This window comes from Hyla sarda, chromosome 1 (genome assembly GCF_029499605.1).
Source record: "Hyla sarda isolate aHylSar1 chromosome 1, aHylSar1.hap1, whole genome shotgun sequence".
NCBI classification, from domain to species: Eukaryota; Metazoa; Chordata; class Amphibia; order Anura; family Hylidae; genus Hyla; species Hyla sarda.
The window spans coordinates 575,133,186-575,159,991 of NC_079189.1; the positions used below are offsets into that span (position 1 = coordinate 575,133,186).

Consider the following 26,806-nt stretch of genomic DNA (forward strand, 5'->3'; position numbering starts at 1 on the left):
GCTCAGAGGGGACCATCAGGTTAGTCAGACCTCCTGCTCAGAGGGGACCATCAGGTTATTCAGACCAAGTTAGTCAGACCTCCTGTCCGGAGGGGACCATCAGGTAAATCAGACCAGGTTAGTCAGACCTCCTGCTCAGAGGGGACCATCAGGTTAGTACCTCCTGCTCAGATGGGACCATCAGATTAGTAAGACCAGGTTAGTCAGACCTCCTGCCAAGAGGAGACCATCAGGCAAGTCAGACCAGGTTAGTCAGACCTCCTGCTCAGAGGGGACCATCAGGTTAGTACCTCCTGCTCTGATGGGACCATCAGATTAGTAAAACCAGGTTAGTAAGACCTCCTGCTCTGATGGGACCATCAGATTTGTAAGACCAGGTTAGTCAGACCTCCTGCTCTGATGGGACCATCAGATTAGAAAGACCAGGTTAGTTAGACCTCCTGCCAAGAGGGGACCATCAGGCAAGTCAGACCAGGTTAGTCAGACCTCCTGGTTAGATTGGATCATCAGGTTAGTCAGACCATGTTAGTCAGACCTCCTGGTTAGATTGGATCATCAGGTTAGTCAGACCATGTTAGTCAGACCTCCTGCTCAGAGGGGACCATCAGATTAGTCAGACATCCTGCCACATCACACTACCAATGGACTACTCTATCTAGTTTACTACTCCTATTCTGCTTGCAGACACCACAAATGTAAAGTTATTGAAGTATGCCCTGAGTCCTCCAAAATGGCAAACACTCATCCTGAGCATCTTTCCATTTTGGCTCATAAAAGTGTGTCCTTAGGACAGTGGTTGTTTTTATTAGCCAGCAGCATGGTGGCTCAGTGGTTAGCACTGTGGCCGTGCAGTGCTGGAGTCTGAGGTTCAAATCCCACCAAGGACAACACCTTCAAAGAGTTTGTATGTTCTCACTATGTTTGTGTGGGTTTCCTCCCACAAGCTAAAGACATACTGATAGATGAACTCAGATTGTGACCAGCTTGATTGTTCAGCTCTGCAGAATCTATTGAACAAGCATATTCTATAAAAAAAAAAAATCACTTTTTACGTATATACCAAGAGCTTAATATACTTTTGCTGGTCATGTACATTAGGGCATTTAAGTGCTTGTTATGGCTGCACACAGTCATTATAGTGTCCGCATGTTCACTGTACATCAAAGAGTTAATTAGGGCTAAGAATAAATTCCAAATCCTTAGAAACCCCGCAAGCGTTTCCGTAACACATGTGGCATAGGTAATATAAAAGCGCTGGAATGTGAGCTATAATACCAGTTCTACATACTATAGGGAAATGAACAATCATTCCGAGGTGTTACACATTTGTAGCTATTACTGTAGCCAAAGCCAAGTTCCTGTGCCCGCAGTCTGGCATCACGTCTGAGGGTATGTTCAGGGGTTGTGGAATTGTCAGGGATTTTTAGTGTAGATAATGTCATACAGTGTGTGTGATGCCCTCATCCTCTAACAGTAGAAATAAACTGGCTCCCGAATTTAGGTCATGTTGCCGAATTTTACATCTAGATTGTGCCCATGATATTGCAGCCTTGTACCATATTGTACCATCCTTAAGTACCTTAAGCAAGAGTCCCTTACTGGTGGCGAGAGCTCGTGACATCATAGCCCAGCCCCCTCATGACCTCACGCTCCCCCCCCCTCGATGCAAGTCTATGGGAGTCATCACGCCCCCTCCCATAGACTTGCATTGAGGGGGCGGGGCGTAACGCCATGAGGGCTATGACGTCACGAGCTCCTGGTGCCGGCTCCAGTGTTTGGAACAGTTTGTTCCAAACGCTGAGCAGTGGAGTACCCCTTTAAATACAGGACACAGGGACATGATCCCAAAGTTGTGAATGTCCCACTGGATCCGGGGCGGTTGGGAGGTACACTTCACTACATATCACGAACACCTCACAAGACAAGCCATTCTGAAGATGTTCTGACCCAGTCATCTAGACATCGGCCCTTGCTACAGTCGCTCAGATCCTTACGCGTGCCTACTATTTTTCCTGCTTCCAATATCAGAGCAAGAACTGACTAAATCCTGCCAACTGACAGGAGCCCTTATTACTATATAATCCATGTTATTACGTTCATGTATCCTATAGCACCTGTAATAACGTCAGCTGAACATGCGCTTTCACCATCTGGCCTGAATGGTAATTCATTGCTATTGTTCTTTCAGCTGGCGTTGTTGCCGAATAGCGTTTCTGAATCCAGTAAGCAAATCACAGCCGATAAAGTGTTGGCCTCCACCATGTACGTTCAGGGACCACCTGGGTTACCGGGAGCGCAGGGACCTCCAGGTAAGACCATAAATGTATATTTCTTGGTAAATCCTAACCATATGTATAACTTTATTACACAGGAAATGAGAATGCAACTAGGCCCAAGTGATTATGAATGAATAAGACAGAAATATACTTATTATAAGCAAGGCCAAGATCTCCATGGTGTGCCCCATAACCATTCCTACACATTCCTCATATCACTTATGTTATGGGCCGGAGTAGTCTTATCGCTTGGGTTCCATTCCTTGCCAGCATTAAAGGGGTATTCCAGGATGTTTTTTCTTCAGCCTTTGATCCCATGAGGCCAAGTTATAATACTGTGCTAGTTGCTTCTATTACCTCCGTGCGCCACTTTGCCCCAGTTTTATCCACAGAACCTACACCCAAAAGGGCTGTAGTGCAAGTCTTTGTATTTTACTGTTGTCTCTGACCTTTCCCAGCATTCCATGCACCCAGAGAAATATGTCATAAGTCACATGGTCTCCTGGGGGTGTGGCTATGCTGCAGTGGGTGGGTGGATAGCAGGGTGGAGGGGATTTACTGAATTAATGCTATCCACCCACCCACTGCAGCCTAGTATCGCCTCCTGGAGACCATGTGACTTATGATTTATTGGCCTTCATTTACGAAAAGTGTTGGGTTATAACTAGTGTGAAATGTTGTTTCTGACTTGCAGGATTCCTCTCTATTTACTATGGGGATTCACAGATTTTCTGGCCAGCTTTTTCTAGATTGAATATTTCCAGCCATTTATTCACAGGATTTTCTATATAAATAGGTCGGGTTGTGAAACCACGCCCACTTTCCAGATAACCATGCCCCTTTCCCAGTCAGCCACATCCCTTTTTCAGGTATGAAGGTTTACTTTGCCATACAACTCGAGAAAAGCAGTCGGGTTTACAATAGTTCATACAGAGCCATTGTCTCTGGCCGCATGGAGTGTGGTGTTCCCAGGGTTCACAGGGTCACAGCCTAAATGTTCAGATTTTGGCTTATAAAATGAAATATTATGATTGCTTACAAAAAAAAGTAATATAAATTATGATTATTTTAAAGGATTACCTGGTCCAAAAGGAAATGCTGGTCAGCCTGGCCTACCTGGACCACCAGGACCTCAAGGGCCACGAGGCTTCATGGGACCAATGGGACCATCTCCAGAAATATCTCCCATTAAACAAGGGAGGAGAGGACCTGTGGTTAGTGCTGTACAAAGTATCTATCTATCTATCTCATATCGATCTATCTCATATCAATCTATCTCATATCAATCTATCTCATATCTATCTATCTATCTATCTCATATCAATCTGTCTCTCATATCCATCTATCTCATATCTATCTATCTATCTATTTCATATCTATCTATCTCTCTATCTCATATCAATCTGTCTATCTCATATATATCTATCTCACGACTATCTCTATCCATGTAAAATTATCTGATTCTAATCTGGTTATTTTCAGGGTCCTCCAGGAGCACCGGGCAAGGATGGGTTAAAGGTGTGTGTAACAACTATTCTATTATTGTATTTTATTATTTTCCCTTAATTAAAAAAAAATATTCAGAAAATATATGTTGCCCCCTTGTTGAGCCATTTTTTTTTTTTTTTTTTTTTTAGTAATAAGCCGGATGACAACCACCATCATGTCATTCTTGTCATTCACACAGTGTCACCTATGTTTTTGATAAGGGTGGGTTCACACCACGATTTTGCCATCCTACTTTTTCTCACAATATTTTACCTTTAAACTGTATGCCAAGTTGTATCTATTGACTTACATTGAGTAATCATATCCAACACCTGCATCAATTTTGATCCGCATCCGATTTTGTACGATTTTGTCAGGTCAGATTGTCAGATTCTAAATCGGATAAAAATTGTGTCCGATTTTTAGATTATTATGGTCTATGTAAATCGTATTGAATTGTGTGTGATTTTATCAGATTTATTGCAAGCAGATTTTTTTTTTTTTTTTTTTTACACATGCGCAGTAGCCTTGGAATACTCTGGAGAGTGATGCAAACTTCACGATTCTTCCTCCCAGAAGACACTGGGGGAAATTTATCAAAGGATTTAGACTGGTTTTTCTTGTCTTAATTTGTCGCACAGAAAGTCGCAGTCTAAATATGTGCGACTTTTCTGCAACTTTTGCTCTAGAGGATTTTTAGAACATGATGCATTCTAGTCTATTTTAGACGGAAATGCATTGGAAAATGCATTGGTGCTGAATTTATCAAAAGCGGCTTTTCAGCGACAAGTCGCATAGGCTGAAAGTACGCCGAAATGTCAGACCATGTTGGAGCAGGTTTAAATATAGTCTAAAGCATAGATCCTGAAGTCTGTGCGCAGAATTTATCAAGAACCGTGCGCCATTTGATAAATTAGGCGCACAATAGACCGGACTAACCCTCTGTAGTTTGGTCTATATTGATGCGGGACATAGACAGCTTTGATAAATATCCCCCACTGCCCTATATATAATATGTCCTCTGCCTCCTCCTCTATTGCAACATCAGCAGTCGTACAAGAAATTAAAAATCATTGTAAGTTTCACTTAAAGTGTAACTGTCGCCAACTAAAACTTTTAATATAATGTAGATAATACTATTATATATATATTTGTAATATACTTTACTAAAAAAAAAAAAGTGTATATTTTTGGGTAAAAAAATGCTGTCCCTGCAGCTCTTGCCTGTGTGTCTCTATGAGGAGTCCAAATACATGAAGTGAGGACAGGACAAGCAGGGCTCTGTGCAGGATCCTGGCTTGTCAATCATCCTGATGTATGAGCTGGGAGCATGTTATAGAGCCTCAGTGTACAGAGCCCTGCCTGTCCTCAGTGTACAGAGCCCTGCCTGTCCTCAGTGTACAGAGCCCTGCCTGTCCTCAGTGTACAGAGCCCTGCCTGTCCTCAGTGTACAGAGCCCTGCCTGTCCTCAGTGTACAGAGCCCTGCCTGTCCTCAGTGTACAGAGCCCTGCCTGTCCTCAGTGTACAGAGCCCTGCCTGTCCTCAGTGTACAGAGCCCTGCCTGTCCTCAGTGTACAGAGCCCTGCCTGTCCTCAGTGCACAGAGCCCTGCCTGTCCTCAGTGCACAGAGCCCTGCTTGTCCTCAGTGCACAGGGCCTCACTTGTCCTCAGTGTACAGAGCCCTGCTTGTCCTCAGTGCACAGGGCCTCACTTGTGCTCAGTGTACAGAGCCCTGCTTGTCCTCAGTGCACAGGGCCTCACTTGTGCTCAGTGTACAGAGCCCTGCTTGTCCTTAATGCACAGAGCCCTGCTTGTCCGCCCACACTCCCTGTATTTGTACTCATCATAGAGACACACAAACAGTAACTGTATGGACAAAAACAAATATTACAAATATACATATAAAGGTATTATCTACATTATGTAAAAAGTTTTTGTTGACGACAGGTACACTTTAAGAAACAAGAATTTTCTCACAAAAACACAACTATCTTTTCTCTACTCTCCAAACCTCGCAACGTGCCCCTTTTATGCATTGAGTAAATAATAACTTTATTGCCTTTGATATACACATACACGTATTAAAACATAATCAGATCTTTAAGTAAAAAACTGGATGAAAAATCTACCATACCATTTTCAGATTCGATTTCAGGGAATCAGTTCTTGTCCCATTTTACTGTTTGTTAATCGGATGGTGAAATCGTAATGTGAACCAAGCCATCCAATCCTGTTTGTAAACCCAGCTTTACTCTCATGAGCGCCCCCTAGCTCCAGAATACTGAAGAGCAAACTTATTTACTTATGTAGTCAGTGATAAATTTGTCCCTGTTTCTTTGTTGCTACATAGCTGGTCATTCTATATTGGGTAGAATTTACAAACAGATCGGACAACTCAGGAAATCGTATTCAGTGATAAATTTTTCTTCAAAAATGTAAAAAGTTAGTTTTGTTTGGGTCCTTAACACACCATGCTTTGCTGTTCCAGGGTGACCGAGGAGCTCCGGGACCAAGAGGACTTCCGGTAAGTGTAATAATTTTTTTAGGGCTGGAATTCCCCTTCAACATGGTCCTTTTTGCTTGACATTATCTGCTGGGGGGAGGCTCTGTACATCCCCCAATACAAAATCAACTTTTTTCTAATGTTTATTGGGCCTTTATACATCAGCTTTTGCCTCCTTCTTGTTTAGGACCACTGTGAGTGAAGAGCCATATATACCAGGTCTATGCCGAATGACTAAATGATTATGAACAATGATAACAATGTTATTCAGGCTGAGCAAAATCCGATTGTTCAATAAGGAACCCCCGCTTACCACGCAGCCGATCTCTGGCCAAAATGTAATATTTTGTTAAAGAGCACCTGTTATTTTAAAAGAGGTTTAAAAAGCTGCCTCTTTTAGTTAAATTAACCTTTCAGAGTGGTGACTACATGGTGCATAGCTATTTTTTTTTCTCTCCATGTCAGGAAGTTGGACTACAGCTGAGCTGTTTGTCAGTAGTACACACATAATGACTTCCTCTCTTAGTTGCCTGTCTAAGCACAGCACAGGGTCTACTCCTCTCTGCTATGCTCTGACGTAGTGCTGGCAAAAGTGCGATTTACATGGTACACTACTAAAGGCAGCATGTGCAAGGGGGGGTTATTGATGCCCTTGGTTTGCAATGTGCTATGTCAGCAGAAATTAAAGAAGCAGCAGCAATACAGCAAGAAAGGGTTTACACACTCAGCTGCTCCTTAAGGCAAGCTTGCAGACCTAAAGTGGGGAAAGGCAGACATTAGATACAGGAGGCAGTCCTATGTACACACAGAAGCAGCACAGCAAGGAAGGGGTTACACTGTGCACTGAAACTTCTGCTGAGATGAGAGGGAATCCCTGATTTACATTTCATTGACAGTGCAGATCCTCTAGAAAATGGACACAGCTTGCAGGTACAGAAACTCTCTCTTCGGTTGCCAAGCCCTATCTTCACTTCCTGTATACCATCTTGCTGTGCCCATTACTAGAGAAGGTTTTCCCCCGACAACAGACATTGAGAAGCAGCTTGCAGAGAAGTGAGACACCAAGTGTTCTTCATCATCCATTTTATTGAAGTAGTCATTTTGTGTATACAGCTCATATGCAGACCTATATGTTTTTTCTATATATAAAGTAATGTAAAATCTTTTGTAACCACAGGGCCCGCCAGGTTCCTTTGATTTCTTGTTGCTAATGATGGCCGACATCCGGAATGACATTGCAGAACTGCAGGATAAAGTTTTTGGTCGCCGATCACATTCCTCCACTGAAGAGTTCCCTTTACCTCAAGAGTTTTCCAACCATCATGACTCAGTGGACTTTGGTTCCGGAGAGGACTATAAACAGAGAACTGTGTCAAAGAACCTAAGAACAGACAAAACAACCCATCATTAACCAACAACGGACCGGGGGAAGGGGGAAATAATTTTATATGTTTTCAATTGTATAAAGCGATGCACTGATAATGGAAAGAGTATCTATTTTTGTTTTTTTTGAATTTATTGTTATTAATATTATTATTTGTATTAATATTTGGCTTCTCGTTTGTACAGTAGCTTTACCTAAAGAATCGTATTCAAAGATGGTCAACTGGAGCTCGAACGTGCTGCGTTCAGAAGAAGAAATTTTGCATCTTATAGAAACTATTACAAAAAGTTATTTCAAATTTTTTTTTTAAACTCCAAGGTTCCATAATGCCTATTGAATCTTTGTGTTGTCCCATATGGGAAATTGTTGCCATAGTATTAGGTGAATGAAAATGGATTACAATGCATTTTATCACAGTGTAGTATACAAATTATAAGCCAAATTGATGAGAACAAAATGCTAATATTATAAAAACTATATTCTCTACCCAATACAATCTTCCTAAGGCTAAGTGTGCACAGTGTAAAAGAAGCCCAATTTACATTGTGTAAATATAGCCTAAGGGTACGTTCACATGCGCGGATTTTCAGTGGATTTTACGCTTTACATGTGCCTGCTCGTAGGCAATACGCCGCTACCAGCAGGCACACTGCGATGTGCGAGTCGCAGTATACTCGCACATCGCGGGAGCTCTCTGCCTAGCTCAGGGCAGGGAGAGCGGCCACAATGTGCGAGTACGCCGTGCACATCGCTGCACTGTGTCTGCTGGTAGCGGCGTATTGCCACTACCAGCAGGCACATATAAAGCCAGCCTAGAGGGGGCCTTCACCAGCGGATCCACAGCTAAATACGCTGCGAAAATCCGTGCGTGTGAACGTACCCTTAGGCAGGGATCAAGTCCTGGGGAAAAAGGGTAGGAACAAACCCAAGATTTTCACTCAAGGACTGGTCCTGCGGAACTCTTGCTAATGGGAACATTCAGGGAGATTTATCAAAACCTGTTCAGAGGAAGAGTGGTGCAGTTGCCCATAGCAGCCAATCAGATCACTTCTTTAATTTTTATAAAGGCCTCTGAAAAATAAAAGAAGCGATCTGATTGGTTGCTATTGACAACTGCACCACTCTTCCTCTACACAGGTTTTGATAAATCTCCCCCATAGTTCCTGCTGTGGAAAAAGTGCAATAACTCTGTTCCCAAGCATTCCTGCAGGACTTGAGCCCTGGCCTTAGGGAAATAAGGAGGGCTGGAAATCTGGCTCCATACCTCTGCATACTGGAGGATGACCATATTGGTCTCAACAGATGCAAGGAGATGCAATGTAGTCATCTTCCGTCAGAAGATCCTGTTGCTAGGCAACAGCTTAACCATGTGTGAACCCTGCTTCGCAACAATAGAAAAAAGTCCACATTTCTAGAATTTTTTTTTTTAAGGAATAATTTTTGTATTTTGTAAAAATTTTTTTCATACAAAAAAAAAAGCATTATGGAAGAAAGGCAAGATGTACGTTGTACAGGAAATCGCACAATATGTGAACGGTTAAGGTACTTTATTTATATACTACTGATTGTGTATTCTGTAGTACATCAAACGCAGTGGTATATACTATTATATGTGTGTTCTCCCTCCCTTCTGCTGCTCCTGTGCCTCATTGTATATTCTTTGGAGAAATAAAGGTGGAGACTGTACGGCCATTATTGTCATTTTCAACCAAAGGTGGTCATTTCTAGAAAAATGTAACCTTTTTTTGTATGTTCATTGTTCTAGAGAGAAATAAGCCATAGCCTGGTCTGTCTGGCAGCGGTTTATTTCCCCCTTCCTACTGAGAACATGGCCACACTTGGTGGAACCATTCTGATGTTAAAGGGGTACTCCGGTGCTTCAGCGTTTTGAACATTTTGTTCAGAACGCTCGGAGCCTGAGGCCGTGACCATGACGTCACGGCCATGCCCCATGTGACGTCATGCCCCATCCATTTATGTCTAGATATGAATGGAGGGGGCATGGTGTGATGTCACGAGGGGCATGGCTGTGAAGTCACCACCACTGCCGCAGGAACCAGGAGTTTGTTTAGAATGCTGGGTGCTGCGGGAGATCACCGGGGGCCACGCGATCAGATATCTTATCCCCTATCCTATGAATAGGGGATAAGATGTCTAGCAGCGGTGTACCCCTTAAAGGAGTACTGCGGGATATCCTGTAGATAGGGGATAAGCTATCTAGCAGTGGAGTACCCGTTTAAAGCTAGAGCCTAATGGCAAATCTGGCAGCATCACACAGCCAAAGATCACGGGGGTACTCAACCATACTGGTGTAGGTGAACATCTTTTAACCTCCTTTATTCATGTGGTGGAAACTGTGTACCTGCTCCAGATTTATAACATGGTGCAGGGTAAGTGATAGATCTGGTGCTGATCACTTTCCTTACTTCAGTACTCCACTCTGTATGGTGCCTTTCTGCAACTTTTTATCCTGTGCGACAAAATGTGCGACTTTTTAATAATGCTGCTTGCAGTCGTGAGCTAAGTCAGTGCTGGTGTAGATTAGCGCCTCCGTTAGTGCAGTTGTGACAAAAGATGCGACAAACTGAAAAGTTGCACATGATAAATTCGTGACCACTGCAGGATATCACCTGAAATCATCACTTGGTAGGTTCATTTTGAAAAACCTTCTAAAGCAAAGATCGCAATGAAAAGTCTCAAAACAACATCTGAGACAAACTGTGCGACAAATGTACACCACAAAACTAGGGGAATTCCAATGATAACTTCCCACCACAGTGTGGCTCTGCCAGCCTGGGGGCTAATTAAAATGCCCCTGGTTGCTTTGAGACCCACAAATGGTCACAACCATGACCAAAGAAATCAAACCAAAGTTGTCATGACCACAAATTGAGCTAGAAATCTTTTAAATGGTAACTCACATTTTTTTTTTGCTATTGCACTCCTTATGATAAATACAAGATCTTTCTAATGTACTATGTTTTATTTGTGTTTAATAAAGCTGCCACTAGGTGTCTCCCTACTTGTCCAGAGCACATTCCCCCCCATCACTTGCACAGACTTTGGACTCCTGCCGGCCTGGCAGAAGTCCAAAAGCAGGAAATGCAGTCTGGAGTGTTGAGGGGTGTGTGTGCAGCCTTAGCCAACCATAGCTCATCTCAGACTGAACTGCTCTAGGCTGTGTGTAGCAGAGTGAGGGGGGGGGGAAGTTCTCCCCTGTATGGCTTCAGATGATGTCACGCCTGCTGGGTAACGCCCCGTCACAGTCTGTGAATCTGACTGAGCAGAAAATACAGAGCAATATCAAGGTAGAAAAATAAAAAATAAAAATAAAAGCAAAGGGTAGTTTATCATGATGGGGGCAGTGAACTGGGAGGATTATAAACTTTAAACAAGATCATGACAGGTACTTTTTGAAGCATGGATTTGCAGTTGCGATTGCAGCATAGCATATTCACTGACATTAGATGCAGGAAGCACGACACTGCGATCTTTGGCCTTGCAATGCTTGTTGTACCCAAACTTGCCACGTGGCCCTAGTCTTAAACTGTAGGACCTTTAACGTCTGTACCATTCATTTTCTAGACAATGGAGGAAGAGTACAACCCATAGACTACACTGGGCGTACATGTACCTCCAGTGGGCGCAAGGTGACTTTGATTCAAGCTCAGGAATGAGAGTACTGACTGGCATCAGAAGTCGGGACTCACCACTAATGCCAGACATCAGCGATTAAGATAATCCGGTATTAACCCTTCAAATGCTGCAATCAAAGTGGATTGCGGCATCTAAATATTAAAAATAACAGGCCCTGGGGGTTTAGGAGCTCTCAACGCCTAAAAACTGCTTTAGTCAGCCTGTACAAGCAGAGCACTGATAACACTGATCAATGCTATGGCACCACATTGTTAAGTGTTAGCAATCAAGCAACTGCTTGTAATATTTATGAGGACTTAAAAATACGTTAATAAATTTTTTTAAATTAAACTGTAAATTAACCCCTTCCTTCCTTTTTAAGTTTAAATCACCATCCTTTTTTTCATTATCTAAATAACAATTGGTAAAAAAATAAAGCATGTTTGGTATTTCGGCGTGGGGTGAACAGTGTAAACTACAGATCACTGTGTAAAACAAAATTGGCCCTTATATAACCCTGTATGCAGGAAGAAAAAAAAAATTATTGGAGTCAGAATAGGGCAATTTTAACATATGTAGTTTCTTACAAAAAGTAAAAAAAAATAAAAGTCAAATAAAATAAAACCTATCAGCTTCAATAAATTGGTGATTGTTTTAATATGGACATGTGCATTTTTGAGGCAGAAAATAATCCTCTTCTGGTCCTTCTATTACCATTAATGGGGCTATGGTTTTTGCATAGAGAAGTAGAGGTTCCTGACATGAACAGAGGTGTCAGCAGAGAGCACTGTGGTCAGACAGAAAGGAAATTCAAAAAGAACTTCCTGTGGAGCATATAGCAGCTGATAAGTACTGGAAGGATTAAGATTTTTAAGTAGAATTAATTTACAAATCTGTTTAACTTTCTGGCACCAGTTAATAAAAAAAAAAAAGAAAAGTCTTAGCGCTGGAGTACCCCTTTAAGGACGCAGCCAGTTTTATTTTTGCAGTTTTGTTTTTTCCTCCTTGCCTTCTTTAATTCATAACTTTTATATTTCCATTCCCAGACCCATATAAGGGCTTATTTTTTGCGTGACCAATTGTACTTTGTAATGACATCACTCATTTTACCATAAAATGTATGGCTAACCCACCAATTTTTAGTTTTTTTTGTGAGGAAATTTAAATGAAAACCACAATTTTGCTTATTTTGGAGGGTTTCATTTTCACACTACACTTTACGGTAAAAATGACACGTTTTCTTTATTCTGTGGGTCAATATGATTAAAATAATACCCATCTTTACGTACCGTATTTATCGCCGTATGACACGCATTTTTTAGGCTCAAATTTTTAGCCTAAAGTCTATCTGCGTGTTATACGCCAATAAGCCGTTGCAGTTCAATGATTAAAAGTGGGCGCTTTAAATCAATGAACTGCGGTGGCTTTTGCGGGGCTAGAGACCTACCGTCTCGGCCCTCTTCTCTGCCCCTGCCTATCCTGGGGTCCAGAAACCGCCGCCGCCACTGCCCCATTGCCTCCCCCATCCCCGGTTTTATAATTACGGTACCTGTTCCTTGGGTCCGCACTGCTTCTGGCTTTGGCGGTGTCCTGCGTTGTTGCTATGCGCTGCGCAATGACGAGTGACTTCTTCAACGCGACATCACCGTCAGTAGCCAGGCGCACAGTGACAGCTAAGGACGCCTCCGGAGCCAGAAGCAGCGTGGACCCAGAGAATAGGTAATTATAAAACCGGGGATGGGGGAGGTAACGGGGCAGCGGCGGCGGTCTCTGGATAGCCTGGGAGAGAGAAGCGGCGGCAGCAGAACACTAGACCCCAGGAATGGCAGGGAGAGAGAAGCGGCGTGCACGGCCCCGCTCCCTAGGGCGCGCACGCCGGCTTTCTGCGATTTAAAGGGCCAGTGCGCCTCTGATTGGCGCCTGGCCCAATTAGTGATCACACCTGTGCCCTCTCTATTTAAGCTCACTTCCCCTTCCCAGCATTGCCGGATCTTGTTGCCCTTGTGCCAGTGAAAGCGTTCCTTGTATGTCCCAAGCCAGTGTTCCAGACCCTCTGCCGTTGCCCCTGACTATGATCCTTGCTGCCTGCCCTGACCTTCTGCTACGTCCGACCTTGCTCTTGCCTAATCCCTTGTACCGCGCCTGTCTCAGCCGTCAGTTGGGGTTGAGTCGCTATCGGGTGGAACAACCTGGGGGTAACCTGCCGCTGCAAGTCCATCCCGCTTTGCGGCGGGCTCTGGTGAAAACCAGTAACCCCTTAGACTCCGTTCCCCTGGTACGGCCCACGTCATAACCCCACTGACACAGAGGATCCACCACCAGTATCCTCACAGTATCTGGATCCTGACAGTAACCCCTTAGACTCCGTTCCCCTGGTACGGCCCACGTCATCACCCAACTGACACAGAGGATCCACCACCAGTATCCTCACAGTATCCGGATGCTGACACATACAGCCTCCAGCCATACTGTATGGCTGGAGGCTGTATGTCTGTGGGGGAACATACTGCACCTAATGTGGGGGGGGAACTATACTGCCAACGTAATGAGGGGGACTATAAGCCAACTTAATGTGGGGGACTATACTGCCAGCCTAATGTGGGGGAACATACTGCCAGCCTAATGTGGGGGACTATTTTGCACCTAATTTGGGGGGGAACATACTGCCAGCTTAATGTGGGGGACTATATTGCACCTAATGTGGGGGAACATACTGCCAGCCAAATGTGGGGGACTATATTGCACCTAATGTGGGGGAATATACTGCCGGCCTAATGTGAGGGACTATATTGCATCTACTTTGGGGGAACATACTGCCAGCCTAATGTGGGGGACTATATTGCACCTAATGTGGGGGGGGGACTATATTGCACCTAATGTGGGGGGAACATACTGCCGGCCTAATGTGGGGGACTATATTGCCAGCCTAATGTGGGGGACAATATTGCACCTAATGTGGGGGACAATATTGCACCTAATGTGGGGGAACATACTGCTGGCCTAATGTGGGGGAACTATACTGCCAACCGAATGTGGGGGAACATACTGCCAGCTTAATGTGGCGGACTATATTGCATCTAATGTGGGGGAACATACTGCCAGCCTAATGTGGGGGAACATACTGCCAGCGTAATGTGGGGGACTATATTGCACCTAATGTGGGGGGACTATATTGCACCTAATGTGGGGGAACATACTGCCAGCTAAATGTGGGGGACTATATTGCACCTAATGTGGGGGAACATACTGCCAGCCTAATGTGGGGGACTATATTGCACCTAATGTGGGGGAACATACTGCCGGCCTAATGTGGGGGAACATACTGCCAACCTAATGTGGGGGAACATACTGCCAGCTTAATGTGGGGGACTATATTGCACCTAATGTGGGGGACTATATTGCACCTAATGTGGGGGAACATACTGCCGGCCTAATGTGGGGGAACATACTGCCAACCTAATGTGGGGGAACATACTGCCAGCTTAATGTGGGGGACTATATTGCACCTAATGTGGGGGACTATATTGCACCTAATGTGGGGGAACATACTGCCAGCTTAATGTGGGGGACTATATTGCACCTAATGTGGGGGGACTTATTCTGCCAACCTAATGTGGGGGGGGGGGGGGACTATACTGCCAGCCTAATGTGGGGGAACTATACTGCCAGCCTAATGTGGGGGAGCTATACTGCCAGCCTAATGTGGGGGAACTACAACCTAATGTGGGGGATCTATACTGCCAACCTAATGTGGGGGGACTATGCTTCCAACCTAATGTGGGGGGAACTGTGCTACCTACCTAATGTGGGGGGAGCTGTGCTGCGTTCTTAAAGGGGTAGTCCACTAATAAGATATAAGTGTGCATAGGAATTTGTTCATATATTTATTTTTTAAACTATAGTCCGGCCCTCCAACGGTCTGAGGGACCGTGAACTGGCCCCCTGTTTAAAAAGTTTGAGGACCCCTGCATTAGGGCCTAATCTTAAATATATACCTCGTATGTTTTGAATTTGAAAAAAAAATCACATTTTATTTGTCCAATTAAGAGGGGTTCGGTGAATGCGCATATGAAACTGGTGGGGTTCAGTAACTCCAACAAGGTTAAGAACCACTGATCTTTAGCAATTAGTTGATTGCTAATACTGCTCAGCGCTATGCATAGGCATAGCACCGATCAGTATTATCAGTGATCTTTTGCTCTGGTCTGCTCAATCTCAGACCACAGCAGAAGACCCCCATAGATGGCCGGAGGCAGGTGAGGGGACCTCTGGCCGCCGCTGCGGGTGATCCGATAATACATTTAAACACGTGCATGGCCACAGATGCCGTGATCTGTATTGATCACGGCATCTGAGAGGTTAATAGCATACATAAGGCGCGATCGCAGCCGGTAACTGCAGTGCATGATGCGAGCCCCACTCTGATGCTTGCGGTCATGCACAGGACGTAAATGTACATCCTGGTGTGCGAAGTACCTCTGCACCAGGATGTACATTTACATCCGTGGTCGTTAAGTGGTTAATAATGTGAATAGGGGGGATGATTTAAACTTTTATTACAGAAGGGGCTTTTTCACATTTATTAACTTTTATTTAAATTTTTTCAGGGTGAAAAGCAGGTAGAAAATAGTGACTGAAGGCGTAGGCTTCCCAGGAACTGTAGTCACGCTGAAGGTCTCAGTATGCATTCACATTTCTGGCCGGGAAATGTGAAAATTGGGCACTCCCGTATCCCAGCCGGACCAGGCCCCCCACCTAATTCATTTAAATGGGCCGACCGGAGTCCGATAGTGACTCCGGTCTGCTCACTTTTGCCCAGTATCCGGTTTTGTGACCGGACTGAAAACTGCGGTATGCTGTTGTTTTCGGTCTGATAACAAAACCGGATACAGGGCAAAAATGAGCCGACCGGAGTAACTTGCTGACTGCGGTCGGCTCATTCAAATGCCTACGCCTTCAGTCACTATTTACTACCTGCCTTTCACCACTCCCTACATTATGGCACAGTGAAATATAACATATCATTGACTGTGCCATCTTGTAGTGGGTGGTGGAAGGCAGGTGGGAATACAACTTTACTAATTACTAATCATAATCCACCCACCCACCTGGCCAGGTCCTTATGTTGCTAACTTGCCCCTTGGCCCCTGGATACCAAGAAAGCTGGCACTGCAGAGAGAGCAGGGCATTTATTTGGCTGGGCGGCGGGCGCACTAATCTTCGGTGGTGTCACAGTGAACTCTGGCACTGCGCTGCTGCGCTTAGACGTGAGGTCACGTCACCATGGGTAGTGACCGAAGTACCTCTCCCAGGTGGGCCCTTTCCTTGTGCCGGGCCTGGGCGTTGCGACGATTAAAAAAAATATATTTTTTATTTTATGTGACAGGAGGCGGACAGCGGGACCTTTTCCCGGTCGAGCCTTCAGACAACGTCCGAATGGACCGACCAGTTAGTCCTTCCCTGGCTATGTTTACATGGCACAGAATTCTGCATGAATTTATAGCCAATTCACTTCAACGAGATTCGACTGTCTGCGGAATTAACTGCAGAATTCTGCCGTGTGAACATAGCCTGAGAGGGTTTACTTTTCTCAGCTGTGGGTTAGGGACAATCCTTAAAGGGGTACTCCGGTGCATCCAGCGTTCTGAACATTTTGTTCAGAATGCTCGGAGCTGGAGGCCGTGATCGTGCCAACATGCCCCCTCCCATAGACATGAATGGAGGGGGCATGGCATGACATCATGAGGGGGCGTGGCCGTGACATTACAACCACTGCCACAGGAATCCGGCATTTGTTTAGAACACCAGGTGCTGCGGGAGATCGCAGGGGCCCCAGCAGTGGGACCCCAGCGATCAGACATCTTATCCCCTATCCTTTAGATAGGGGATTAGATGTCTAGCAGCGGAGTACCCCTCTAATAGAGGAGATAGGGAGTCTACACAAATACAACAAAGTAGACTTCTAAGCTGTTGAATACCATGTCTGACAAGCAAGCCAATGGTTGATGGTTCCTTGAAGCGTTCATTTCTCACTTCCTTGTTAACCAGCATGCACCTGGGAGTTTTCAGCCCCCCCTCCCTTCGTCCTATAGCCAACTCCTACAAAGTAGAGTATGTTCTTCCAGATCTCTGTGAGAGAAGTTTTCCTCCCATTCTCATGGCCTAAATTGACTGTTCCAAGATAATATCCCATTCCTGGCTGATGCTTTGTGGCGATGTGGTTTTGGACTGCATATCTCTTCCCTTTCTAGCACACAATAACACATCCATTGCATGCAGGACATATTCACATCTAACCATGATATTTTTAGATTATTTAACTCTTTTCTGATGACATTTTGTAAACCAATTTTCAAATGTATAAAAAAAAAAAATCGTAACATGGTTTGTGTTTCAATTTCAATTAGAGTGGAGGCAGCTCTATAAGAGAACCACATGCTACAGAAGGCATGTGCTCCATTCATTTATATGCATCTCCAGCCCTCCCATGGACTCCAGACTGATACATTGTACATAGCTAGTCCTGCTCTCAGCTGAGAAGTGGAGACAATTGTATCCAGTCTATACAATGCTCTGTGAGCTAAACAGCCTGGACTCCAGACCGATACACTGTACATAGCTAGTCCTGCTCTCAGCTAAGAAGTGGATATAATTGTATCCAGCCTAGACAATGCTCTGTGAGCTAAACAGCCTGGACTCCAGACTGATACATTGTACATAGCTAATCCTGCTCTCAATTAAGACGTGGAGACAATTGTATCCAGTCTAGACAATGCTCTGTGAGCGAAATATCCTGGACTCCAGACTGATACATTGTACATAGCTTGTCCTGCTCTCAGCTGAGAAGTGGAGACAATTGTATCCAGTCTAGACAATACTCTGTGAGCTAAACAGCCTGGACTCCAGACTGATACATTGTACATAGCTAGTCCTGCTCTCAGCTGAGAAATGTATATAATTGTATCCAGTCTAGACAATGCTCTGTGAGCTAAACATCCTGGACTCCAGACTGATACATTGTACATAGCTAGTCCTGCTCTCAGCTGAGAAATGTATATAATTGTATCCAGTCTAGACAATGCTCTGTGTGCTAAACATCCTGGACTCCAGACTTATACATTGTACATAGCTAGTCCTGCTCTCAGTTAAGACATGGAGACAATTGTATCCAGTCTAGACAATGCTCTGTAAGTTAAATGTTGTAGCAAAGTAGCAGGGAGATTTGTGATGTGTTTAGCTAAGGCTGCATTCATTTTTGCTCCGTATCCGGTTTTGTTGCCAGACTGAAAAGCGTAGTATACGTAGATCTAGCCGGATCTGGTAAATGTGGTGTGAGTTCACCCTAACAGAGCATTTTCTAGGCTAGATACAATTGTATCCACTTCCCAGACACAAAGAGGTTAATTCTCTTTAGCAGCCTTCGGGTTGTAGCGGAGCGATGCTAGGACAGGTATAGCTAAGCAAATATTTATCTGAACTCTGTGTTCCATTTATTAATTAAATAAAACACAAATAAAATCCTTGTGAATAAACATGCCAGTAGGGTTTGCCAAATTACCAGATCTGTTCGTTCAGACACTGGGTAAATTACCCGTCTGCCCTGAGTCTGATCCGTTCCGTCAGCCACTGGCCACACTGTCTGGTTTTCAGGCGACTGGAAAAATATCCATTTACTAAATCGGAGCCCAGCGGCCATGACGCTTAACTCATTCAGAAGAATTTCGTTTTGATGTTTATACTTTTAAGATAGACAAGGAAAGTTTCTTTTTAGAAATCAGGGATCGGCGGCTGAATGGGAACATATCATCAAAAAAATAACTAACTAAAGTAGGATTTTATTATAAACTTTTTTTTAACCCTCGAGGATGAAGTTATTTATTTTTGTGTTTTCATTCTTTCCTCCTCGGCTTTTAACGTTTATTTCTATGTGAACACTGTTACGCCGAGCGCTCCGGGTTCCCGCTCCTCCCCGGAGCGCTCGCTTCACCTCCTCCGCTGCAGCGCCCCGGTCACGTCCTCTGACCCGGGGCGCTGCGATCCTGCTGCTAGCCGGGATGCGATTCGCGATGCGGGTAGCGCCCGCTCGCGATGCGCACCCCGGCTCTCCTACCTGACTCGCTCCCCGTCTGTTCTGTCCCGGCGCGCGCGGCCCCGCTCCCTAGGGCGCGCGCGCGCCGGGTCTCTGCGATTTAAAGGGCCACTGCGCCGCTGATTGGCGCAGTGGTTCCAATTAGAGTTATCACCTGTGCACTCCCTATATTACCTCACTTCCCTTGCACTCCCTTGCCGGATCTTGTTGCCTTAGTGCCAGTGAAAGCGTTCCTTGTGTGTCCCTTGCCAGTGTTTCCAGACCTTCTGCCGTTGCCCCTGACTACGATCCTTGCTGCCTGCCCCGACCTTTCTGCTACGTCCGACCTTGCTTCTGCCTACTCCCTTGTACCGCGCCTATCTTCAGCAGCCAGAGAGGTGAGCCGTTGCTAGTGGATACGACCTGGTCACTACCGCCGCAGCAAGACCATCCCGCTTTGCGGCGGGCTCTGGTGAAAACCAGTAGTGGCTTAGAACCGGTCCACTAGCACGGTCCACGCCAATCCCTCTCTGGCACAGAGGGTCCACTACCTGCCAGCCGGCATCGTGACAGTAGATCCGGCCATGGATCCCGCTGAAGTTCCTCTGCCAGTTGTCGCTGACCTCACCACGGTGGTCGCCCAGCAGTCACAACAGATTGCGCAACAAGGCCAACAGCTGTCTCAACTGACCGTTATGCTACAACAGTTGCTACCACAGCTTCAGCAGTCATCTCCTCCGCCAGCTCCTGCACCTCCTCCGCAGCGAGTGGCCGCTCCTGGGATACGCTTATCCTTGCCGGATAAGTTTGATGGGGACTCTAAGTTTTGCCGTGGCTTCCTTTCCCAATGTTCCCTGCATCTGGAGATGATGTCGGACCTGTTTCCCACTGAAAGGTCTAAGGTGGCTTTCGTAGTCAGTCTTCTGTCCGGAAAAGCCCTGTCATGGGCCACACCGCTCTGGGACCGCAATGACCCCGTCACTGCCTCAGTACACTCCTTCTTCTCGGAAATCCGAAGTGTCTTTGAGGAACCTGCCCGAGCCTCTTCTGCTGAGACTGCCCTGTTGAACCTGGTCCAGGGTAATTCTTCCGTTGGCGAGTATGCCGTACAATTCCGTACACTTGCTTCAGAATTGTCCTGGAATAATGAGGCCCTCTGCGCGACCTTCAAAAAAGGCCTATCCAGCAACATTAAAGATGTTCTGGCCGCACGAGAAATTCCTGCTAATCTACATGAACTTATTCACCTAGCCACTCGCATTGACATGCGTTTTTCTGAAAGGCGTCAGGAACTCCGCCAAGATATGGACTCTGTTCGCACGAGGCGTTTCGTCTCCTCGGCTCCTCTCTCCTCTGGTCCCCTGCAATCTGTTCCTGTGCCTCCCGCCGTGGAGGCTATGCAGGTCGACCGATCTCGCCTGACACCTCAAGAGAGGACACGACGCCGTATGGAGAACCTCTGCCTGTACTGTGCTAGTACCGAACACTTCCTGAGGGATTGTCCTATCCGTCCTCCCCGCCTGGAAAGACGTACGCTGACTCCGCACAAAGGTGAGACAGTCCTTGATGTCTACTCTGCTTCCCCACGTCTTACTGTGCCTGTGCGGATGTCTGCTTCTGCCTTCTCCTTCTCTACAGTGGCCTTCTTGGACTCTGGTTCTGCAGGAAATTTTATTTTGGCCTCTCTCGTCAACAGGTTCAACATCCCAGTGACCAGTCTCGCCAGACCCCTCTACATCAATTGTGTAAATAATGAAAGATTGGACTGTACCATACGTTTCCGCACGGAGCCCCTTCTTATGAGCATCGGATCTCATCATGAGAGGATTGAACTTTTGGTCCTCCCCAATTGCACCTCGGAGATTCTCCTTGGACTTCCCTGGCTTCAACTTCATTCCCCAACCCTGGATTGGTCCACTGGGGAGATCAAGAGTTGGGGGTCCTCTTGTTCCAAGAACTGTCTAAAACCGGTTCCCAGTAACCCTTGCCGTAACTCTGTGGTTCCTCCTGTAACCGGTCTCCCCAAGGCCTATATGGACTTCGCGGATGTTTTCTGCAAAAAACAAGCTGAGACTCTACCTCCTCACAGGCCTTATGATTGCCCTATCGACCTCCTCCCGGGTACTACTCCACCCCGGGGCAGAATTTATCCTCTCTCTGCTCCAGAGACTCTTGCCATGTCCGAATACGTCCAGGAGAATCTAAAAAGGGGCTTTATCCGTAAATCCTCCTCTCCTGCCGGAGCCGGATTTTTCTTTGTCTCCAAAAAAGATGGCTCCCTACGTCCTTGCATTGACTACCGCGGTCTTAATAAAATCACGGTTAAGAACCGCTACCCCTTACCCCTCATCTCTGAACTCTTTGATCGCCTCCAAGGTGCCCACATCTTCACTAAATTGGACTTAAGAGGCGCCTATAACCTCATCCGCATCAGAGAGGGGGACGAGTGGAAAACGGCATTTAACACCAGAGATGGACACTTTGAGTATCTGGTCATGCCCTTTGGACTGTGCAATGCCCCTGCCGTCTTCCAAGACTTTGTCAATGAAATTTTTCGTGATCTATTATACTCCTGTGTTGTGGTATATCTGGACGATATCCTAATTTTTTCTGCCAATCTAGAGGAACACCGCCGGCATGTCCGTATGGTCCTTCAGAGACTTCGTGACAACCAACTCTATGCCAAAATTGAGAAATGTCTGTTTGAATGCCAATCTCTTCCTTTTCTAGGATATTTGGTCTCTGGCCAGGGACTACAGATGGATCCAGACAAACTCTCTGCCGTCTTAAATTGGCCACGCCCCTCCGGACTCCGTGCTATCCAACGCTTTTTGGGGTTCGCCAATTATTACAGGCAATTTATTCCACATTTTTCTACCATTGTGGCTCCTATCGTGGCTTTAACCAAGAAAAATGCTGATCCCAAGTCCTGGCCTCCTCAAGCAGAAGACTCCTTTAAACAACTCAAGTCCGCCTTTTCTTCGGCTCCCGTGCTCTCCAGACCTGACCCTTCCAAACCCTTCCTATTGGAGGTTGATGCCTCCTCAGTAGGAGCTGGAGCTGTTCTTCTACAAAAAAATCCTTCCGGGCATGCTGTCACTTGTGGTTTTTTCTCTAGGACCTTCTCTCCAGCGGAGAGGAACTACTCCATCGGGGATCGAGAGCTTCTAGCCATTAAATTAGCACTTGAGGAATGGAGGCATCTGCTGGAGGGATCAAGATTTCCTGTTATTATCTACACCGACCACAAGAACCTCTCCTACCTCCAGTCGGCCCAACGGCTGAATCCTCGCCAGGCCCGGTGGTCTCTGTTCTTTGCCCGATTTAATTTTGAGATTCACTTTCGTCCTGCCGATAAGAACATTAGAGCCGATGCTCTCTCTCGTTCCTCGGATGCCTCAGAAGTTGATCTCCCTCCGCAACACATCATTCCACCTGACTGCCTGATCTCCACTTCTCCTGCCTCCATCAGACAGACTCCTCCAGGAAAGACCTTTGTTTCTCCACGCCAACGCCTCGGAATCCTCAAATGGGGTCACTCCTCCCATCTCGCAGGTCATGCGGGCATCAAGAAATCTGTGCAACTCATCTCCCGCTTCTATTGGTGGCCGACTCTGGAGACGGATGTTGGGGACTTTGTGCGAGCCTGCACTATCTGTGCCCGGGATAAGACTCCTCGCCAGAAGCCCGCTGGTTTTCTTCATCCTCTGCCTGTCCCCGAACAGCCTTGGTCTCTGATTGGTATGGATTTTATTACTGATTTACCCCCTTCCCGTGGCAACACCGTTATTTGGGTGGTCGTTGATCGATTCTCCAAAATGGCACATTTCATTCCTCTTCCTGGTCTTCCTTCTGCGCCTCAGTTGGCTAAACAATTTTTTGTACACATTTTTCGCCTTCACGGGTTGCCTACGCAGATTGTCTCGGATAGAGGGGTCCAATTCGTGTCTAAATTCTGGAGAGCTCTCTGTAAACAACTCAAGATTAAATTAAATTTTTCCTCTGCATATCATCCCCAGTCCAATGGACAAGTAGAAAGAATTAACCAGATCCTGGGTGATTATTTGCGACATTTTGTTTCCTCCCGCCAGGATGACTGGGCAGATCTCCTTCCATGGGCCGAATTCTCGTATAACTTCAGGGTCTCTGAATCTTCCTCCAAATCCCCATTTTTCGTGGTGTACGGCCGTCACCCTCTTCCCCCCCTCCCTACCCCCTTGCCCTCTGGTCTGCCCGCTGTGGATGAAATTTCTCGTGACCTTTCCATTATATGGAGAGAGACCCAAAATTCTCTCTTACAGGCTTCTTCACGCATGAAGAGGTTCGCGGATAAGAAAAGAAGAGCTCCCCCCGTTTTTTCCCCTGGAGACAAGGTATGGCTCTCCGCTAAATATGTCCGCTTCCGTGTCCCTAGCTACAAGTTGGGACCACGCTATCTTGGTCCTTTCAAAATTCTGTGTCAAATTAATCCTGTCTCTTATAAACTTCTTCTTCCTCCTTCTCTTCGTATCCCTAATGCCTTTCACGTCTCTCTTCTCAAACCACTCATCCTCAACCGTTTTTCTCCCAAATCTGTTCCTCCCACTCCTGTTTCCGGCTCCTCGGACGTCTTCTCGGTCAAGGAGATTTTGGCTACCAAAAAGGTCAGAGGAAAAAATTTTTTTTTGGTAGACTGGGAGGGTTGTGGTCCTGAAGAGAGATCCTGGGAACCTGAGGACAACATCCTTGACAAAAGTCTGCTCCTCAGGTTCTCAGGCTCCAAGAAGAGGGGGAGACCCAAGGGGGGGGGTACTGTTACGCCGAGCGCTCCGGGTTCCCGCTCCTCCCCGGAGCGCTCGCTTCACCTCCTCCGCTGCAGCGCCCCGGTCACGTCCTCTGACCCGGGGCGCTGCGATCCTGCTGCTAGCCGGGATGCGATTCGCGATGCGGGTAGCGCCCGCTCGCGATGCGCACCCCGGCTCTCCTACCTGACTCGCTCCCCGTCTGTTCTGTCCCGGCGCGCGCGGCCCCGCTCCCTAGGGCGCGCGCGCGCCGGGTCTCTGCGATTTAAAGGGCCACTGCGCCGCTGATTGGCGCAGTGGTTCCAATTAGAGTTATCACCTGTGCACTCCCTATATTACCTCACTTCCCTTGCACTCCCTTGCCGGATCTTGTTGCCTTAGTGCCAGTGAAAGCGTTCCTTGTGTGTCCCTTGCCAGTGTTTCCAGACCTTCTGCCGTTGCCCCTGACTACGATCCTTGCTGCCTGCCCCGACCTTTCTGCTACGTCCGACCTTGCTTCTGCCTACTCCCTTGTACCGCGCCTATCTTCAGCAGCCAGAGAGGTGAGCCGTTGCTAGTGGATACGACCTGGTCACTACCGCCGCAGCAAGACCATCCCGCTTTGCGGCGGGCTCTGGTGAAAACCAGTAGTGGCTTAGAACCGGTCCACTAGCACGGTCCACGCCAATCCCTCTCTGGCACAGAGGGTCCACTACCTGCCAGCCGGCATCGTGACAAACACCAAAGAGACCTGAGTACAGCACTCCCATAGAAATGAATGGAGCGCATGCCATCTACAGAACGCGCTCCTTACTGAGAGCTGGGGTCAGGGTCCTGTTCTGACCACTGCGACCCCCCGCCCCCTTCGTTCCTACTTTTTCCCTGCCCTGTGGATAGGAGATGAGATAGTTTTTACTGGACAACCTCTTTAAAGGGGTACTCCACTGCCCCAGCGTTCAAAACATTTTGTTCCGAACGCTGGGTGGGGGCTGCATGGGTTGTGATGTCATGACCACGCCCCTTGTGATGTCAAGTCACACCCCTCTATGCAAGTCTGTGGAAGGGGGTGTGGCAGCTGTAGTCACTGCTCAGTTAATTTGCTTGTGCAGTCCGCCATCTACTGCCACCTCATGTAATTGCAGAACAATGCACAATAATCCCAGGGAGTTAAATATAGTACAAACCACACTTATAATAGACAAATTTCAAAATGAACTACATAGTTTTATACACACCTTTCATATAGGTTTACTTAAAGGAGTTATCTAAAAATAGAAATATAGAGCTATTTTCTTTCATAAATAGCTCTACGTCTGTCCCCAGGTTGTGTGGTATTACAACGCCATTCTCCATTCCTGGGCGGGTGGCGTCCAATTCATGTTGATGGGAGGAGGTGTGGGGACCGTCATGCCCCCTCCCATAGACATGAATGGAAGGGGGGTGGTGTGACGTCACAAGGGGGCGTGGTGTGACGTCACAACCACAGCTGCTGGATGACTGCACGGAGATTGTGGGGGGTCCCAGCAGGGGAAGTCCCAGCGCACTTTACATTTGATATAACGGTAACAGTACATAACACTGACTTAGGAACATTGAGCATTATACAGATTGACTCACCGACTGACACAGAGGGGGAGAGGGCCCTGCTGCAGGGGTTTACAATCTATAACGAGAGGGGAAGGAAACAGTAGGTAAGGGGGGCAGCAGGTCATCTATGAGCAGGCGGTAAAGAAGCCATTCAGTGACAGCCGGATTATTGCAGGTTTTAGGCTTGCTTGAATAGATGGGCCTTCTGGTTGCTTTTGAAGGTCTTGATGGAGGGTGAGAGACGGATATCAGGGTAGTGACTTCCAGTTTGTTGGTGAAGCTCTAGAGGGGTCATGTGTGATTGGTGAGATATGAGGAGATCCAGGAGAGGGCTAAATTTGTAACAGGAGAGGGTGGTCGGCTGTGTAAAAGGCAGAGGAGAGGTCAAGGAGAAGGAGAACCGAGTATTGGCTTGAGGTTTTTTCGGTCAACAGATCATTGGCCACCTTGGTTAGGGCAGTTTCAGTAGAGTGGTGGGGAGGGAAGCCAAATTGCAGGTGGTCGAAGAGTGAGTTGGATGAGAGGTGGGATGACAGTTCAAGGTAGATATGATGTTCAAGGAGTTTTGAAATAAAGGGAAGAAGCAAGATGGGGCGGTAGCTGGACAAAGAGGATGTACCAAGAGAGGGTTGCATGTTTGAATGATGTAGGAAAAGTGCAGCTGTTTAGTGATAGTTTGAAACAACAGGTTAGGGCTGGGATGAATACTGTAGTCAGGCTGGGGATGGGGTCAAGTGCACAGGTGGTGAGGAGGAAAGTAGTTTAAAGAGCTTGTCTTCAGTAATGGTGGGGAAGTGAGTCATGGGGGAGGGGTTACAGTAACCCTTTCCTTGCTGTGTTGCTGGTTCTTTTATTTCTACTCACATAGCTCCTTGCAAAGCCATTGCATCAGTAGCCCCCTTTCTCCCCCCAGATGCAATCTATAGTAGTGCTCTGTACATATACATTATCCTCACGTTGTCAGCCTGTTCAGTCTACTGTACCCTTACCAGCACTATGCCATTGCATAGTGGTGAATAGTAGGTGCTGTGCTGTGATTTTTCAGGGGATTTGCTCTGGTAGTCAGGTTAGCGGACACAGTATAGAGGCAAGGAACCAGATTG

At 46.5% G+C, this 26,806-nt stretch overlaps 1 protein-coding gene across 4 annotated transcripts in view; it reads left to right on the forward strand.

Annotated features, from left to right (window-relative positions):
- CCBE1 (collagen and calcium binding EGF domains 1) overlaps positions 1-8,687 on the forward strand; it is a 340,160-nt gene extending 331,473 nt beyond the window's left edge. For all 4 annotated transcript variants that reach the window (XM_056544300.1, XM_056544299.1, XM_056544309.1 and 1 more), the window contains 5 exons: positions 2,189-2,309; positions 3,351-3,490; positions 3,759-3,794; positions 6,254-6,289; positions 7,446-8,687. In XM_056544300.1, coding sequence (XP_056400275.1) covers positions 2,189-2,309; positions 3,351-3,490; positions 3,759-3,794; positions 6,254-6,289; positions 7,446-7,679 — 567 coding nt within the window. In that variant the 3' untranslated portion in view covers positions 7,680-8,687. The remainder of the gene's footprint in view (positions 1-2,188; positions 2,310-3,350; positions 3,491-3,758; positions 3,795-6,253; positions 6,290-7,445) is intronic.
- Positions 8,688-26,806: the final 18,119 nt, after the last annotated feature.